A 17,076-nucleotide genomic window follows, 5' to 3' on the forward strand; every position below is an offset into this window, starting at 1 on the left:
TTAAGAACACTTATGAGTTTTCTTTGGCATAGAATATTATGAATATCCACTAAAATGCTTACAAAATAATTCACACGCGTGAAAATCCATTGTTGGGGTTGAAAAGTCAAGTGATTTTTTTTTAAAAATCAATTTTTCTATTATATTTTATAACTATTATGTTAGGCCAATCCTTTTTTTTTATGGAAAATTCTTTAGTTTTGGCGAATAAATTTTATTTTTTCAATTTTGTCAATATATTAAGATGATTTATACTTTCTAAGTACTTTAGCATATCATTTTCTTATGTTTTCTGTACCTTCTTAGTTAGTGGAAACATTGTTTGTTCTTGGAGTGTGCTTTGTCTTCCTTTTCAAGAAGATCATCAAAGTTACTAGTTTGCAGCTTCCAAAAAGAAAGAGCTTTCTAATCCCTAGTTCAGAGGCTAACCTTTATTAGCACTCTCGTGGTTATAATGAGGACCTTGCTTCCAGCAGGGAGATTCTGGAATACTGAACAGATTATTCAACAAGTTCAGAGCAGATTCTGAAGTCCCTTATAAAACCTGCTTGTGAATACTGCTTTCTTTGCTTTGCTGTTTCTGGTTTCCATAGTATTCCTAATTACATAAATCATGTGGAGCATGGGAGCTATTTTCCATCCAATATCAATTCTGAACCAGCTTGAATTTTTATATAATTTGTGTTTTTTTCTAAGCTGTATTTTTCCTTAGATTCTTATGGAGGTTACTCTGAAAAAAGTAATTTTATGGTAGACAATCTATGAAATATTTCTTTGAAATTGTTTTGGACTGACATAAAGAACTTGAAAGTTAGTTTGTGACAAGCATTGATGAATAAGGCTATAAGTCTAGAGAATCTGATAAAATTTTCTCAGGTTTAAATTTGGATGTAAATCATTCAAATTTGTTATCTCTCAATTTATTTAACTTAAGTTTAACAGCTATTTATGTAATACTTTTCCACATTCAAAATTGTGCTAGATTTAATGAGTATACCAATTAAAAGTGTACAAATTAAGATTTAATACATAGTAATATATGAATGTTGTAGCAGTTAACTAAAAGCACTGATGATTCTTTAACTTTCTTTAGGAAATGTTATAATCAAGATTGATTTATATTACACATTTTTGAAAGATTAAGGAGTTATAATCCTGAAAATAATCTCTTTTACTTTTTATTTCTTTTATAATTTATGTGATCTTATATATATTTTTTAAGTTTGAAGTATTCGTTATGATAAAATTTATAGAGAATAGCAATTGCTCCAAGAGTATAAAATGGTTTTGATATGTGAATTTTAGGAATCGTTTTTAGTCCAGCTAAGTGCATTTCATTCCCACATTTGAAGATATCTAAATAGTCATTGGGTCATAATTTTCTTTTAACTTTATTTACAGTAGTCTTGGAAAATCTTAAACTCTATTTCTAGTGTTCTCTTCAGTATTGAACATATTAGAAATCTGTGCTTTGGTAGAGAGTTGCAGAATTTAGTGCCATAAAATGCATAACTTTTTTACTAAGAGCAAAATTCAGCAGACTACCAGTAGCAAAGGTCATTTGCATAACTCAGCTGCATAGCAGCTCAGCTGAACCTAATTGTAATTCAATTTCCAGATTGCTACGCTAGGCCTCTCTGCATAAAATATGCAACATATAACATAACTAATGGCACCCGACCTATCTTCTTTGCTGGTGATCTATTTAATTTCTTTTTTAGTAAAAATATGTATCAAATAAGATAGCCAAGCCATATGGTTATATGTTTATGTTGTATCACAAGTATACACTTAAGATCAAATTTTAAAAATGATAAACTTCTTATAGGTTATCCTCTTTTTTAGGTTATGGCTAAAATATGTTTTTATTTCTTTATTTCTGGCTTTTCAGAAGGAAATTAAATCTTGAAAAATGTTAGCTAGCTGCCATGTTATTTGACTAGTTTACACTAGAAAGACTTCATAAGCTAATCATGTGAAAAAGTATATAAACATGTCTGTCAAGTCTATATGGATGTTGCAATACAGGCCCACAAGTAAATATCTTCTATCTGTTTACAAAGCACATGCTGGAGTAACCTTCCTAAATCTGACTAGCTTTTATCCCAGAAACTTAAAAACAAAAAGATATGATAAAATGCTTGCTTAAGATTCTCCCCTTTACTTTTAAACAGACTTGCCACCTGTTTTACGGCTTATTTAAGCAATATGAAGACCTGAGTAAGATGGCTTATAAAGGTGTGAATTATATTTTATGAATAATTTCCAGATGTGATATTTAGGTATATAGGCTCCTCTACAGGAAGCTATATACAGAAACAACATGGATCTTACAATTTTATCAGGACAATGCAAGTAGATTTCAGCAAGGTTGGTTCCAACTCATCTGTGATAAATGAGAAGATAAGGCAATCAGTGCACACCATGACACTCTGTGCAGCTAGTTAGGCACACTTCAGAACTATTCAGGTGTGCTCACAAAGCTTATGAGTCTTGCATGGGGGGGTGTCTCAATATAAATACATCCTTGATGGTGGCCACTAGTAATGCAGGAATTGCCTCTCTAAGACTTAACCTAGGTCAGATATAAATAATAGATGTTAAGAGTTAGCTCTGGTGTTGGGGCTGTGTTCCAGGCAGTGTATTTCGTTCAGGTCAAAAGAATTATTTTCCCTTATTTTCTCTCACAGTTCCTCTGCTTGAAAAATGCCTGCAAAATTCCATCACACCTTTGCGGGGACCCGTTTGGGTCTCTAAGGGAGAAGGTTTCAGCCCCTCAGGAGCTAAGATGTACATCCAAGGAATTCTTTTGGCCTTTTACCAACGCTTAAATTCTGCAAAAAAATATTATAAACAGGTGAGTCATCCTTCTTTAAAAACTGCTTTATTATATGTTTTAAAATGTACTTGGTTGTATAGAGGCAATGATTGGCATCGTGTCATAAAAGAACTGTGACATGTATTTTGTGAGCTCAGTGCCCATTAGGGAGCCAAAATGCTGCTTCTGTAATCTCAAAGCCAACAATAATGGAGCTAATTGTATCTGTCTTTTGGTATGGGATGTCATATGTCTCATCTTTTCTTGCTACATACTGTGCAAAGCAAAGGCAACTTCTTATGTGGAAATTCTATAGAAAGTTACTTTAAATAAGAAAATGAATAGCTTCTAAGAGTTTGAAGGTTTAAGTGTTCAGCCGTCTATTTTTTTTCCAGTATGAAATCAAAATTGCTATTGTAGAAATAGGGCTAAAATATAACTAATTGTATACTGGGAAATGAAATTGTAAATTAACCTTATGTCAAGCATGATTTACCTCATGTATGCTTATTTAATTTGTATATTTCCGGATCTGAAAGTATAGAAATAGAATTAATATATTCGAGTTAAGGCCAGGTAGATTTTGCCCTTTAATTACTAAATATCCATTCCATAGTTATGTGTGTATACGTGTGTATAAAGTCTTTGATATTTTCATAACTACTTATAGAAACTTTTATTTTAAAGTAGCATTCACATTGTAAAGCAGAATGATTGGTATCATTTATAATAAAACTGGAGTTGCCACATTTTTAGAATCCCCTTTGCATGTGGTTTTAAGCATACAATTTACCACGTTAAAGAAGGGCTAGGTTTTACATTTCTAACTGGGAGGTTTCAGTTTAGAACCAGGCTCATTATCTCAAGCCACAGGCTGCTGAAAAATGAATATTTTGAAAGCATCATGCTATTATTCTCTGTTTTCAGAGGGCGGGGGAAGGGGGAGGCGGGAATGGGATTCAAGCTCAGTGTTCACACAGCACCTCCTGCTGTTTGGTTTGGAAAAGAACAACTTGTATTGACGAGGAAATTCTTGAACTAAGGTATCCGGAACTAGAAAGACATATCTTCCTGTGAGAAACTTTTCTTCTCGAAATTACCTAGTTAATTAATTACCTAGTTAATTAATTCAGTGGATACATAAATAGGATTAATAATTATAGATAAGGTTATTTATAATAATATGGAAAAAAACAATCTTATTTTAAATATTCTTTATTAAGCTTAAAGTATATAAAAACTGGTATAAAATATATTATTGTATTTAGATTAAATTATTTTAACTGAAATAACATTTAACTTTTAAGATACAGTGATATTATAAAATGGATTGTGACCAACTTAATTACGATCATTTGGTATTAAATGGTTTGATTCCACTTATTAGTTTAAAATTATTGAATGTTAAAGAAAACATGAGACTATTCTCCAATGCAAGCAAAGTGCTGTTTACATCAAATCAAAAAAACTTAATCATTTTCTAAATTTTATTAAAAATGAGAGTGTCAGAGATAAGAAACAGCTCGGAAAGTTGTTATGGCATGTTTTTTTTCTTCCACTGTACTAAACATAAAATTTAAATAGAGATAAGCAGTTGTAGTAGGTTGAGAAGAGTTCTGTGTATTGTGAGAAAAGAAAATACTTTAAGAATTCCTGCTTTGAATTTAAAGGTTTCTTTATGACTCAGAATTGATGAAAAACAATATTTTATTAAAATATTACATGTAAATATTAACAAAATTTAACATTTTTGGCATCTCTGAAATTGTCTATATCAACATTATGCCAAATTCAGAAATATTTTATAACATAGGCTCTTTGTTATTCCTGACTAAACCTTTTTTATGTTGCTAAGTTGTTGTAACTTAGTTTTGCACTTAACAGTTTTGATATACTTGTTTAAGTTTTGTTTTAAAATATAAAAATGAAGAAAAAGAAATAGAAATTTGCATATTATGCATTTCATGCAAATTTTAGTTTCTTTCAGATGTTCTTAATTATATGTATTCTTGAGTCTCTTTTGTATTGTTATACCATAACTTAATTTAAAATTTTTGCAATATTTAGAAAAGTCACTGTGGTGGTACTCTTAGTAGGTCATCAGTGGTTAAGTGTTAAACTTGGCAATAACTTTATTTGTGAGTAGGACTTCTTAGCAAATATCCTTCTCAGCATTAATGAACTTTATTTGAACTGCATTTACTTCATTTGACCTTACAGAAAGGCTTTTCTATTTAGCTTTATATAAGATTATGTTAAGGAATCATTAGATAGAGAAAATGGAGATGGATGATGATTCCTATTTCCTTTATAAATTTAAGCTTATAAATTATAGGATTATATGAACTCTTAATATCATTTTCATTTATTCCACTTCTGAGATCATATATAAAAACAATATCGTTTTGCTGGAATTCTGTCAAAAGATCGTAGACTTTAAATTGATGTTTTGGAATTCTCGTAAGAAATTTCTTTTAAGTAAACTGTGATAATGTGGTTTTTAAAAAAAGTCAGAACTACTGGTTTTATGTTTATGAACTTATTCATTTTTCAATTTTTAACTTTAACTTGGCTATTATAGCAAGCAACTAAATTAAGCCCACTACATTATTGTGGTTTTAAATATATACTTACTGATTCGTGTATATAAAATGAGACATTATATTTAGGACAGCATAAAGTCACTTACTCTTACATTTATCACATTTATTTCCTTAAAAGTGGAAACATCTTAGAAATTGCTCATTGCTAAGCAGAATCTATTTAATTGGTAATTTTTGAAGTAGCATAAACACGTTCCTATAAAACCCAGTTAACACTTTCAGAGACAGGGCCTGTTCCATCTCATTAGCATTCTGGTTATGTAGTGGTGCTGTTGGTGGGGGTGTTGAAGTAGGAATGCCATTGTGTCGAGTTCCAGTGTTTGGGGACAAACACTGCTGTGGAAGGAACGTGTGAAAAGGCCACAGTCCTGTCAGTGAATGAGGAAGGCTGTGCTTTCTGTGTGCTTCAAGCAGGGAAGCTGTCATTCATAGGCCTAACACAGCTAAACAGAGGCCAAAACACAAGGCTGCACTACCTTTTAAAATGATATTAGTGATTTTTAAACATGATCGTCTTTATTTATGATCCTACATAAAGCTTTTAGTTGCTGTCAATAAACAAAATATATGTCAGTCTGTTCAGAAACACTGTAGAGCTGCATAAAAGTCTGTGGAACTGTGCCAGGAGTCTATATAAATAATGATTCAGAATGGTTGATCTTAAATACAAATGCGATTTTTCGGAAACATTTTTTTTCTGGAAACGTCTTCCCAATTTTGATATTCCTTTGAATTATTTCCCCTCAACCAATAAAATTTCTGGTAACTTTTACATAATAAATGCATAGCACTCTTCTTTAAAATAATAATTATTAAAAGAGCTCATAAACATACAATTTTAATCATTTAAAGTGGTTCACAGTATAGCTTAACAGTTGTTATAGATTGCATAGTAATTTCTGAAATTCAGAGAGAAACAAAGTAAATGAGTATTTACCAATAATATCTTAACAACCACAATCTTAATTGTAAAGAAAATCGTAGTCCCTTTGATATTTAAGACATGAAAAAGTTAAAGGAATTTTTAATCTTAATTTACTCCTAATTTTCAGCAATTTGAAAGAAATGGTCAACTTTGAAATTAAATTTTAGCTTGTTTGATTACTTTAAAAAAAAATGAACAGTAAGATACCCTCAAATATTTCTTACAATCTTGGGCATTTTCTTAACTTTGGCATTGTATTGAAAAACATTGACAATTTCTATTTGTGTCTGAAGCATCAGTTTGATTTTTGTAATTTTAATTTGGAGATATGTACTTGAGCTATTTGTAATAGATAATTATATAATGAAGTTTCTTAAAAAGTATAATTTTCTGCCTAAGTGATTTAAATTTTTTGTGGTATAGAAACCTTTTTGTTTATTAAATTAAGCAAGATACTTTTTCTAAATTCTTCATATTTGATGCATTGAGTTTAAAAATCGCACACTAAATTTCTATTTCAAAAATTACATTTCACTTTTTAAACAGCAATTGTACTGTAATTTTATTTTGAGGGCATATAATTAGATGAGGAAACGACCATCTCAACTTTAGCATATATTGATTTTGTGGCTTAAAACTGAAATGTACTTTATTGTTACATTAAATTAACCTTTACCCAAAGCACTTAGATTTTGTTAAAAAAAACTTAACAAATTAATGTTGGTTCACTTTACCTACACTTTTAATAAATTTGATACTTAGATATCAAATCAATAATAATTTTATTCTATTCAGAATAGATTCAAAGCAAAGTATATTTAATGCTGACAGAATATGTTTATTGCAAAATCTATTTTAAAAGAATCTTAATGTTATAATTTTCTATGAAAGAAGTATTGGAAGTTTATCTTTTCAGATGATCTTTTCAATTTGTCTGTGTCTTAGATCAATCAAAATCATTTATTGGCCCTAACATTACTGAAGAAATAACTATTTCATAGTCTCATTTTCTATATATATTCTTTTTTTTTTTAGTATGCCAGCTACTTCTTTTTTCCAGCTTTATTGAGATATAATTGACATATAATAGTGTGTAAGTTCAAGATATACAATGTTATGATTTGATACACTTGTACATTTACAGTAGGGTTAGTTAACACCATCATCACCTCAGCGAATTACCTTTTTTTTTGTTTGTTTTTGTGATGAGAACATTTGAGATATACTGTCTTAGCAACTTTCAAATACATAATACATTATTGTTAACTATAGTCACTTATTCTACATTAGATCCCCATCTATATATATTAAAATTGGGCTATTTTCTTGATTTAGCCTTCCTTGGGCAGTACCCAAATATTTGTTTCAAACTTCTTGATGTCCTTTGAATCCTTGGAACAAAATCTATTATACCTAAACATAAGTTACTATTAAAAACATTAAAATAGAGTTACTGATGTTTCAAAATGAAAACTACTTCTGTAGGTTCTGATAGGAAATTTTTTAGATTATTAGGTTGTTTGTAGATTTGAGTGATTGTTGATTTTTTTTTCCCTGAAACCAAGCTGCATTCTAGTTACTTGAAGTATTTTAAGAACCTTAAACTTGTGTCTTTTTCTAAGTGTCATGCTTTGAGCAGGCCTAACATCAGTTAAATGAAGTGAAAATTGCATTCTTGTCTTGATAGAGATGAAAATGGATTTCTGGTCATGAAATAGATGTAGTTGTCACTTTTTAAAAAAGGTGTCAGCAGTTTGCTTCAGCAAGTAAGGTGCCAATTCAGTATGGCAGTAAACTTGTGATCTGAGCAATCAATAAAATGCTTCAATAACTTCTGCTTCATTACACTTATAATAAGAGGCTATAGATCCGTGGCACATAAAATGTTGATAAAGAGGCTATGTGGGGACTGACTGTGACAATTTTCTTGAAAGTACAGTAAGTGCAATATTGCCATCTAGAGTTTGTGCATAGGTAATTATTACAGAGAAGGAAAACAACAACAACAACGAGATAAAACAAGAAATGATATTGAAATTCTGTTTATTTTTCATATTTATCCATGACATATTTGTCTTCATGGAACATTTCATTTGACTTGTCATAAAGCTGTTTAGGTCATAAGAAAAAATTTCAAATCTACATTTTTCTCTAATTCTTTTAGAATTATACTACCAAACGTCACATGTGTATCTCTGGCTCAAAACTGAACTTTTTATCATGAAAACTATTTATTAAATAAGTCACTTTGAAAAAAATTAGACTTAAAGATTTTCCTTTTTATACATGGTAAGTCAGTTATATAAAAATAGAGCTTTAATTATATCTCATTTGGGTACCTTTTAATTCAAAATATTATCTTTATTAATATTAAACACTTCTTCAAAAAATAAGAGCCCACTCACCTTAAAAATGGCATTTTATAATAATTCCATAGGAAGATAGACTTTCCTGCTTATGTGATTTTGAACATTTTTAATGACGTGTAGCTTCATTTGGATATTATCTAAGAATATGTCTTCATCTTTAAATCAACACTTTAAAAAGTGTTGTCTATTTTTTTATTAATTAAAAAATTATTCAATTTTATAATTTTTTGAATGAACTAGTATAGAAGATACATTTTTAGCTAAAGATTATTGAGCTCTTTCTCCCTCTGAACTTGTGACTGAAAATGGCAATTCTATAATAGAAAAAAGTTTTTAATTTGCATTTGTGTTTTATGATAGTTAATATAAAGTAAACTTAATATGGATATAGATGATTTAATGAAAGTTAACTAATCTGGAAAGGATACTTTTATTCTTCCATTTTTCCAATTTTCAATTTGAATAGATAGCTTTTATAAGTTTATGGAACTGACTGGGCCTTCAGATGTCCCTGAGAACAATAATTTGGCATTAATATATCAGAAATGCATTTTTTCTAATGTTATATTGTTTAGATATTTTCTGTTCTTGTATGTCTTTGTGTGACTGACTTCTATAATTATAAAAAAATTTCCTTTTCTGATCAAAATGTTATCCTCAAACATTCTAATATTATATTATCTCTACTTATTCAATTTAAGATAACTCAGTAGATGAAGAGCACTTTTTTTGAATTTTTTAATCATACTGAGTAGAAAATGTTGCATTTTAAAGCCTCCAAATAAGTATAGAATTGTTCTGGTAAATAAGTGAAAGTAGACCTGACAAATTTTCTTTAAATTACTCAACCACCTACAGGTATTATTGCCTATGACTCTTCTGAAATGAGAATAAATTTTATAGAGTTACAGCAGCAAAGTGAAAGAGTGTGTTTGATAGATTCCCTGAACAGTTTCAACACCCACAGGTATTATTTGTAAGAAAACAATCATGCCGAGTCTTCAGCTGGTTAGAGAGGGCACAGCATTCTATCTTCACCTGACATCCTATTTGTTCCGTCAACATCCTGGGCCCCCTGCCTGCTGCCCCCTCCTCCCAAAACAATAATGCTCACTGAGAGGTTTGTGTGAATGGACAAGAATATGAATGTTTTTTTCCTTTCCCTTGAAGAACTAGAACAGTATTGAAGGCATATTCTTGGGGTAAGAAAAACCAACTGTCTTGAGGATTGATTCTTTTTTCTATTTTCTATTCAAATTGATCAATGTTGTCAGTGATTGTTAGTTAAAATCTTTGATTATTAAGGCTGACTACTGATTGATGAACGGGAGACTCCTAAGTGTGAATGTTTTGGAAATCGTTGCTTTGCTTTATTTTATTAAGAGACATATAGTAGTTTCCTTTCACCTGTTATGAATAGCATTAGCTTGAATATATCAATCGTAACAACATATTGCTGACTTCCAAATGATATAATTATTTGCTTATCTTATATATATGTAAATAACAAAAGATGTAAATGAGTATAGCATTAATTTATTATTCTCTTCAGTCAAATATTTTTCATTAACTGTTATGTAGAAAATTAATTCTACATAATTTTCTAAAACATAATCAATATCCTGTTATATTTTTTAAAGATTTCAAGTTTCTGAACAAAGTCAATTTTGCATGAAAAAAGGATATGGCAAGAGTTTATCAACACTTAATATATGTCAGTAGGAAGTACATTTTGGAAGTTTCAGAGAAGAGAATGGTAGCATAAGTAAAAGCTGCTGGAAAGATCTTAGTCTTTGGCCTTGGCAAGCCATCGATGAGTTAAGTCTTCCAGAGCTGTACTGCCCAATAGACTATCCTGCTGTGGTTTTAAATTTTAAATTAATTCTAATTAAAGAAAATTAAAAAATTTAGTTCCTCAGTCCCACTATCTACATTTCAAATACTCAATTGCCATATCATCATTGAAAATTCTATTGGATAGTGCTGTTCTAGAAGGAAGAAATTCAGTCTAGATCCTGTAATTATACTTCTGCTATCAGATTCCAGATTCTATGACTAACAAAATAACAAAGGATCTTTCAACATGGTCTGAGTTTAGTTCAGTATGGTGTAGGTAATATACTGTAGTTTCAAAAACAAACAAACAAAAAACATGGGAGGAAACCAAACCCATAAGTTACGATCTGTCATCTAACCACCAGATGGATACTTTTAGGACTTTCAGTTTCTTTCAGGATCTCTATAAATAAACTATGCAGTGTGGTATCCTTAGGGATTATGATTCTGGCAGTCACTGAATTAACCTTACCTTGTTTGGTGAGAAAAGATCCCACCGTCCCAGAAAGAAATTAGAGAACCAAAGAAGGAAAACTCAAATGTTGAAGTGTTGTGTACTCCTCATGGGCCCAGTCTGTGCGTTAACCAGGGTTGAGGATACAGGAGAACTATCCAAGACCCTGCCCTTATGAAGCTTACATTCTTTTTTTGGAGATAAAGCATACTCATGTGAAACTATTAAGAAATATGCTTTGCAGTATATAATTAAGTGCTAAAAATATACGATACAGATTCTGTGTTGTATAGAACATAAATATAGGTTAAAAATAGAATGTGAAAAATTGAATGAAAGCATTTAAGGTTGAAATGAACTTTAGAGGCCATATAATACAGTCCTCTCATTGTATATATAATAAGTGTAACAACAACACTAATAATACTTATCTCATTGGATTTTTGTGAGGATTAAATATTTAATGTATATAAAACTCTTAACACAGTACCTGGGACATAGTAGGTATTGGCTATCAACATCATCATCATCATCATCATCATCATCATCATCTTTATAATTATTTTTTTCAGCTTTATTAATGTATAATTGACAAATAAAATTGTAAGATATTTAAAGTGCACATTGTGGTGATTTGGTGATTTTCACAATATACATTGTGAAAACATTCTCTCCATCTAGTTAATTAACATACATCTATCTATCTATCTATCTATCTATCTATCTATCTATCTATCTATCTATGGAGAACATTTAAGTTCTGCTCTTTTAGCAAATTTCAGCTATATGATAGTGTTATCAACTGTAGTCATCACATTTTACGTTAGATTCTCGGACTTTATTCATCTTACAGCTAAAAGTTTGTGTCCTCTTACCAATCTATCCCTTTTTGCCCCACCACACAGCCCCTGGCAAACACATCCAAAATGAGACAGCAAGGTAGACTTGTAATGGGACTAGAGCCCTGTTTTTGCTGTTAGAGTAGGCAAGTATGCATTAACTGAAATACAGGGAAGATTTGCAAAGGAGACATAGAGGCAATAGCATGAATTTGGGAGTAAGATATTTTCAAACAGGTTATACTTAATACAAAAAAGATTACTGGTAGGCTTTGAATGCTAATGAAAACTTAGAGTGAATAGGGTTAAAGAAAGTGTTGATGTTGAGGAAATGTGCGCAGTTGTCACAGCTTAAACCTCTCAGATATTGAGAGTGGCTCATGTTATTTTGAGGTTCACAGTATATTAAGTAATGTAGAAATGTCAAAACATAATTTAAAAATCGTTGGTTATATTTTACATGATTACACTTAAAATTAACTCCGTCAGCACCCTCCCCAATATGACATAATTGTTCTATTTTTATAATTATAAGAGCTTATAAGTACATTAATTTATAAACCATGTAGGTATTATGGTCTGGTAGTGGAACGAAAATTTTATAACAGTTGTCTTCTTTGGTTGATTCCATCACTGTATCTCTTTGATTGTATGTCCAACTTTATTTGGAAGTAAGGTAAAAGACTAAGTATGTGGCGCATTTTGAATGTAAAACTGAAGCCAACAGGCCTTTCTCAACCTCAGAATTGAACATGAGATCCTAGAGTGGTTGAGGACTATGGATGGAGGATGAAAGTCACAAAATTTGGAAAGCATATACTAGAGTTGACTTTAGGAAGGAGATAAATGTTTCAAGAAAGCAAATTCACATAGACACTACACAAGGTATGCAATGTATATTTTAAATATTGCCTAAATCTTACTTGATCCTTCATATAAAGTATCACTCATTGTAGTGAGGGGAAAAGTAAAAACTAAATTTCATTCAGGCTAAATAAATTAACTAATTCTTTTAGGTAATGCTCAGCCTTTGAGATAAAGAGGCTGAGATGCTCATATTTCTGCCTTTCTTCTGTGTTCCCTCCAAGAACTCATCTGAGTTTATATGGCAGAGAGGGAGTTAAGTCACAACTGGGGCTGTTCCTCTTGCAGGTACACAAAGAGCAAGAGGGGTAGTTTTTAAGGAATGAATGACTAGATTTTTCTCAACTTCCATATGTATTTTTACGAAAATTATTCTGTCTGAGAATGTGACTACAGTGAGGTGTATGTCATTTTTCCTTTCCCATCTTTTATTATCCTTAGGCAAAGCATACCTCTTCCTCATCCTGAATCTACTCTGGTGCTCCACCTGGCAGTATAAAAATGTCCAGGGCATCAAACAAAGAGATGTTTTGAAATATTGATGCCATAAACTTCTGGAGGGGCTCTAAATATTTCCTTGTTGTTATACATGTGTTTCTGTTAAGGAAGAAATGGGATAGAAATATGAAGTCGAGGAGATTTTCTGATTGTTAAAGAAGAGCTTTTCCATATATTTTAAAAGATGGATGATGATTGTTATAAAATTGTTCTGGTATTTAATCTCACTGGACAGATTTAAAAGAAAAATGATAGTTTTATTTATTAATGCCAATATTTATAATATGCCAGAAAACACATTCTTTGCAACTGTTTTTAAGCTAATACAAAATTTTAATGTCAGCTTAAATGATATACAATTTTCTAAGTGAGGGATACATAGTTTTCTAAATTCTTTTGGATAGTATATGAGTAAAATGTTTTCTAATTTTCATGGTGCCATGGAGGGAAAGTGGGTCCTTTGATCCACATAGCCTCCAACTGCTGCAGGATCAGTGGTCTTGTCTGTGGCTGAGATTTGCAGCTGATGGAACTCCTAAACTGTTGGCTGCTCTCTGCTTGGTCAGGAATGCTCCCTGGAAGCTTTAGCTTTAGCATGGCTCTCATTGAGTTTCTACCACATTTTCCATCTTGCCTATGACCTGAGCAGGTGACCCTACAACCTCTGCAGTGCACTCACTGTGGCATTTTGGCCCTTAATATTTGTGGCCCTTCTGGCTTACGACTTTTCAACTTTTTGGTTCCCTAGGGGGGCCATGTAAGAATTTGCAGGACTTATCCACACTCTGACTGAAAACTACTCAAGAAAGCTAGATTATGGCCTTCTTTCTGCCCCCTGCACACTATTCCACTGCATTTACTTTGCGGCTCCATCCTGCTCACCTCTGCTCAAGGTTGGTGCAGGAGGCAGCTTAACACAGTTACCTCCCAGAGTATCAGATGAACATCCAGATGGAAGCCATTTGTCCTTAGCCTTCTCCTCAATTTATCTAACACACCTGACCTTCTCTGGGCTGAAGCTGGAAGATAGACAATAGCCTGTGTACCTCAGTACTACCTTATCCCCCATTCTTCACATACTTTCCATCCTACCTCTTTTTAACTTCTTTTCCTTATAATCCCTTGAGACCCAAAGGGATGAACTTTGAACTTTAAGCCTCTTCTACATTGATGGCTTTCATACTTCTTTGGCTGAAATCCATAGTAAGAAGTATAGTTCCTATCATAATCCACCGTAAAAAAATACATTTTACGTTGCAATTCAGTATTATTTATATATATATACACACACACACACACACACACTCTTTCACATATGAATATGAAACAAGATTTAACCTTACTAACAGTGAGGCACTGTTAAAACTCTGGCATGGACCCACTACATTTATTTTATAGCCCACCGACGTATTGTTTTAGGGTTGTATTTTATGCTGTGCACCTAAATATGTTTAAATTTTTAAACATTTCTCTAATACCCTATTATTAAATGTTCAAACATACAGAAATGTTGAAATAATTTTACAGTGAATACCCATATACCTACAACATTGAATCTATTATTAACATTTTACTTTACTTAATTTATCAAATGGCTATTCATCTGTCCGTCTCTCTGTTTATCAAACCATTTTTTGATGCATTTCAAAGTAAGTTTCATATACTCTCTCCCTTTTTTTTCCTTTTTCCTTCCTTTCTTCTTTCCTTCATTCCAAGCTGGCATATGTTGTGATTGTTTTGTGTCTGGGATGTAATAGGTCATTAAATATCTTGAATATTACTATGAACCAGAGGTAGAGTAGAAACACAAAGCTATGAACAGAACTAAAGCTATAGGCCTGCTGGGCTTCTGGTTGGAAGTAATCTGTCTTGTCTTCTGAAGGATAGGGACTAAAAGGCTCGATGTGAGATGGAGGGCCGGGACCTGGTTCACTGTGAAGGTAGGGACAGGGGTTCCCAATCTTCTTAACCCCAATTTTAGTCTAGCTTGGGAAAACAGGCTGAATTTGCCTGAAGAAATTTGCAGGTTTACTGACAGGACCAGTGGATTTATAGGAACCTCTGGGCCTATTGAGTGAGAGGGGAGCAAAAAGATAAAATTTTATTTCTCAGAACTGAGTCAGCCACCTACTGCTTCTATGACTGGATGTATACTATCAATAAAGGTGTCAGAGAATAGGAGAACCAAATTTTTAGGATTTAGTTCTGCACTGGAATCAGTGAAAATAATAGAAGCATCCCTGGATAGGGAGGGAGGAATACTCAAGAAGGATATTCACGAAGGGTTAAACTTTACTAAAAAGGAAAGTAAACTCAGAAGGAAGACAGCAAGTTCAAGAAACAATGGTGACCATATAAATTGATAAAATAGAAGTTTATCAATTTTACTGATATTTTCTAAGAAACAACTTCTGATTTGATTTTCTATTTTTTGGTTTGCCCTTACTTCATTGGTTTTTTTCTTTTTAATTTCTTTTGCTTATGTAGAGTTTAGTTGATTCTCATTTTCTAGTTTCATAAGATGGAAGCTTAGATTGTTTTTAGATCTTTCTACTTTTCTAATATAAGCATTTTAATGCTATCAGTTTCCCTCAAAGCACTGTTTTAACTCTGTCTACTAAATTTCAGTATGTTGTGTTTTTGTTTTTATTTCATTCAAAAGATTTAAAATTTCCTTGTGATTTCTTCATCTATTATTTGGAAGTGTGTTTTAAAATCTCAAATAATTTGGAGATTTCTATATAACTTTTTGTTATTGATTTCTAGTTTATTTCCATTGTGGCCAGAGAACATACTCTGTATAATTTTCTTTGAAAAATTTTGAGCGCGTTTCACAACTCAGAATATTGTCTAAATGAATGTGCCGTGTATTTTCTGTTTCGTTGTTTGGGAGTGTTCTATAAAACGTTAATTTGCTGAAGCTGCTTAATAGTGTTGTTTAAATCTTTCAGTATCTTTGCTGTAATTGTGAATTTCTCCTTTCAGTTCTATAAGTGTTTTCTACATAATACTTTGAATCTCTCTTAGTGGAGTCATATATATTTAGGATTTTTATATATTTAGAAGTTTTATTTCCCTCATGAATTGACTTTTTAAAATCATTTCTCTTTATTCCTGGTAATATTCTTTGTTCTGAAGTCTAGTTTGTTTTATATTAATACAGCTACTCCAGTTTTCCTTTTACTAGTGTTATCATGAGATATTATTTTCTATTCTCTTTTAAACCATCTGTTTTTATATTTAAAGTGATTCTTGTAGTAGGAATATATTTTGGTCTTGCTTTTTTTCTCCAATCTGACAATTTCTTGCTCTTAATTGGAGTGTTTAGACCTCTCCGATTTATATTTGATATGATTATTAAAAGGATTTCGTTTAATCTTGTCATTTAATCTTGTTATTTATCTCATTTGTTCTTTTTTTTTTTTTACTCTTTTTTCTTAGCTCTTTTAAATTAAGTGTTCTTTTAATGATTTCATTTCCTCTCTACCATAGGCTTATTAGCTATATATCTTTATTTTGTTTTGTGCATATAAATTTACATGTAGTTGCATTAGGATTGTCAACATACATATTTAACTTTTTATAGTCTATCTTTAAATAATATTTATTTATTATAATCTCAGAAATTATACCAGTGTATTTCCATTTATCACTCCTGTTTTTGGTGCTACCACTGTCACATATTTATGTCTTGAATATTTCATTGTTTTAAAATAAGGAGAAATAAGAAAGACATTTCCATTCCATAGAGGAGAATGGGAAATACAAAGCTAGAGAAGAGCATAGTATGACTCTTGGACAGTGGCAAGATGACTTGGCTTAGGAAGATATTCTAGTATTAAGGAATGAAGAGAAATAAATTTGAACTGA

At 31.4% G+C, this 17,076-nt stretch overlaps 1 protein-coding gene across 3 annotated transcripts in view; it reads left to right on the plus strand.

Annotated features, from left to right (window-relative positions):
- DCDC1 (doublecortin domain containing 1) overlaps window positions 1-17,076 on the plus strand; it is a 277,601-nt gene that overhangs the window by 83,975 nt on the left and 176,550 nt on the right. For all 3 annotated transcript variants that reach the window (XM_023532053.1, XM_023532054.1, XM_023532055.1), the window contains exon 8: window positions 2,691-2,857. In XM_023532053.1, the coding sequence (XP_023387821.1) occupies window positions 2,691-2,857 (167 nt within the window). The remainder of the gene's footprint in view (window positions 1-2,690; window positions 2,858-17,076) is intronic.

Source organism: Pteropus vampyrus, unplaced genomic scaffold (genome assembly GCF_000151845.1).
Source record: "Pteropus vampyrus isolate Shadow unplaced genomic scaffold, Pvam_2.0 Scaffold76, whole genome shotgun sequence".
Classification (NCBI taxonomy): Eukaryota; Metazoa; Chordata; class Mammalia; order Chiroptera; family Pteropodidae; genus Pteropus; species Pteropus vampyrus.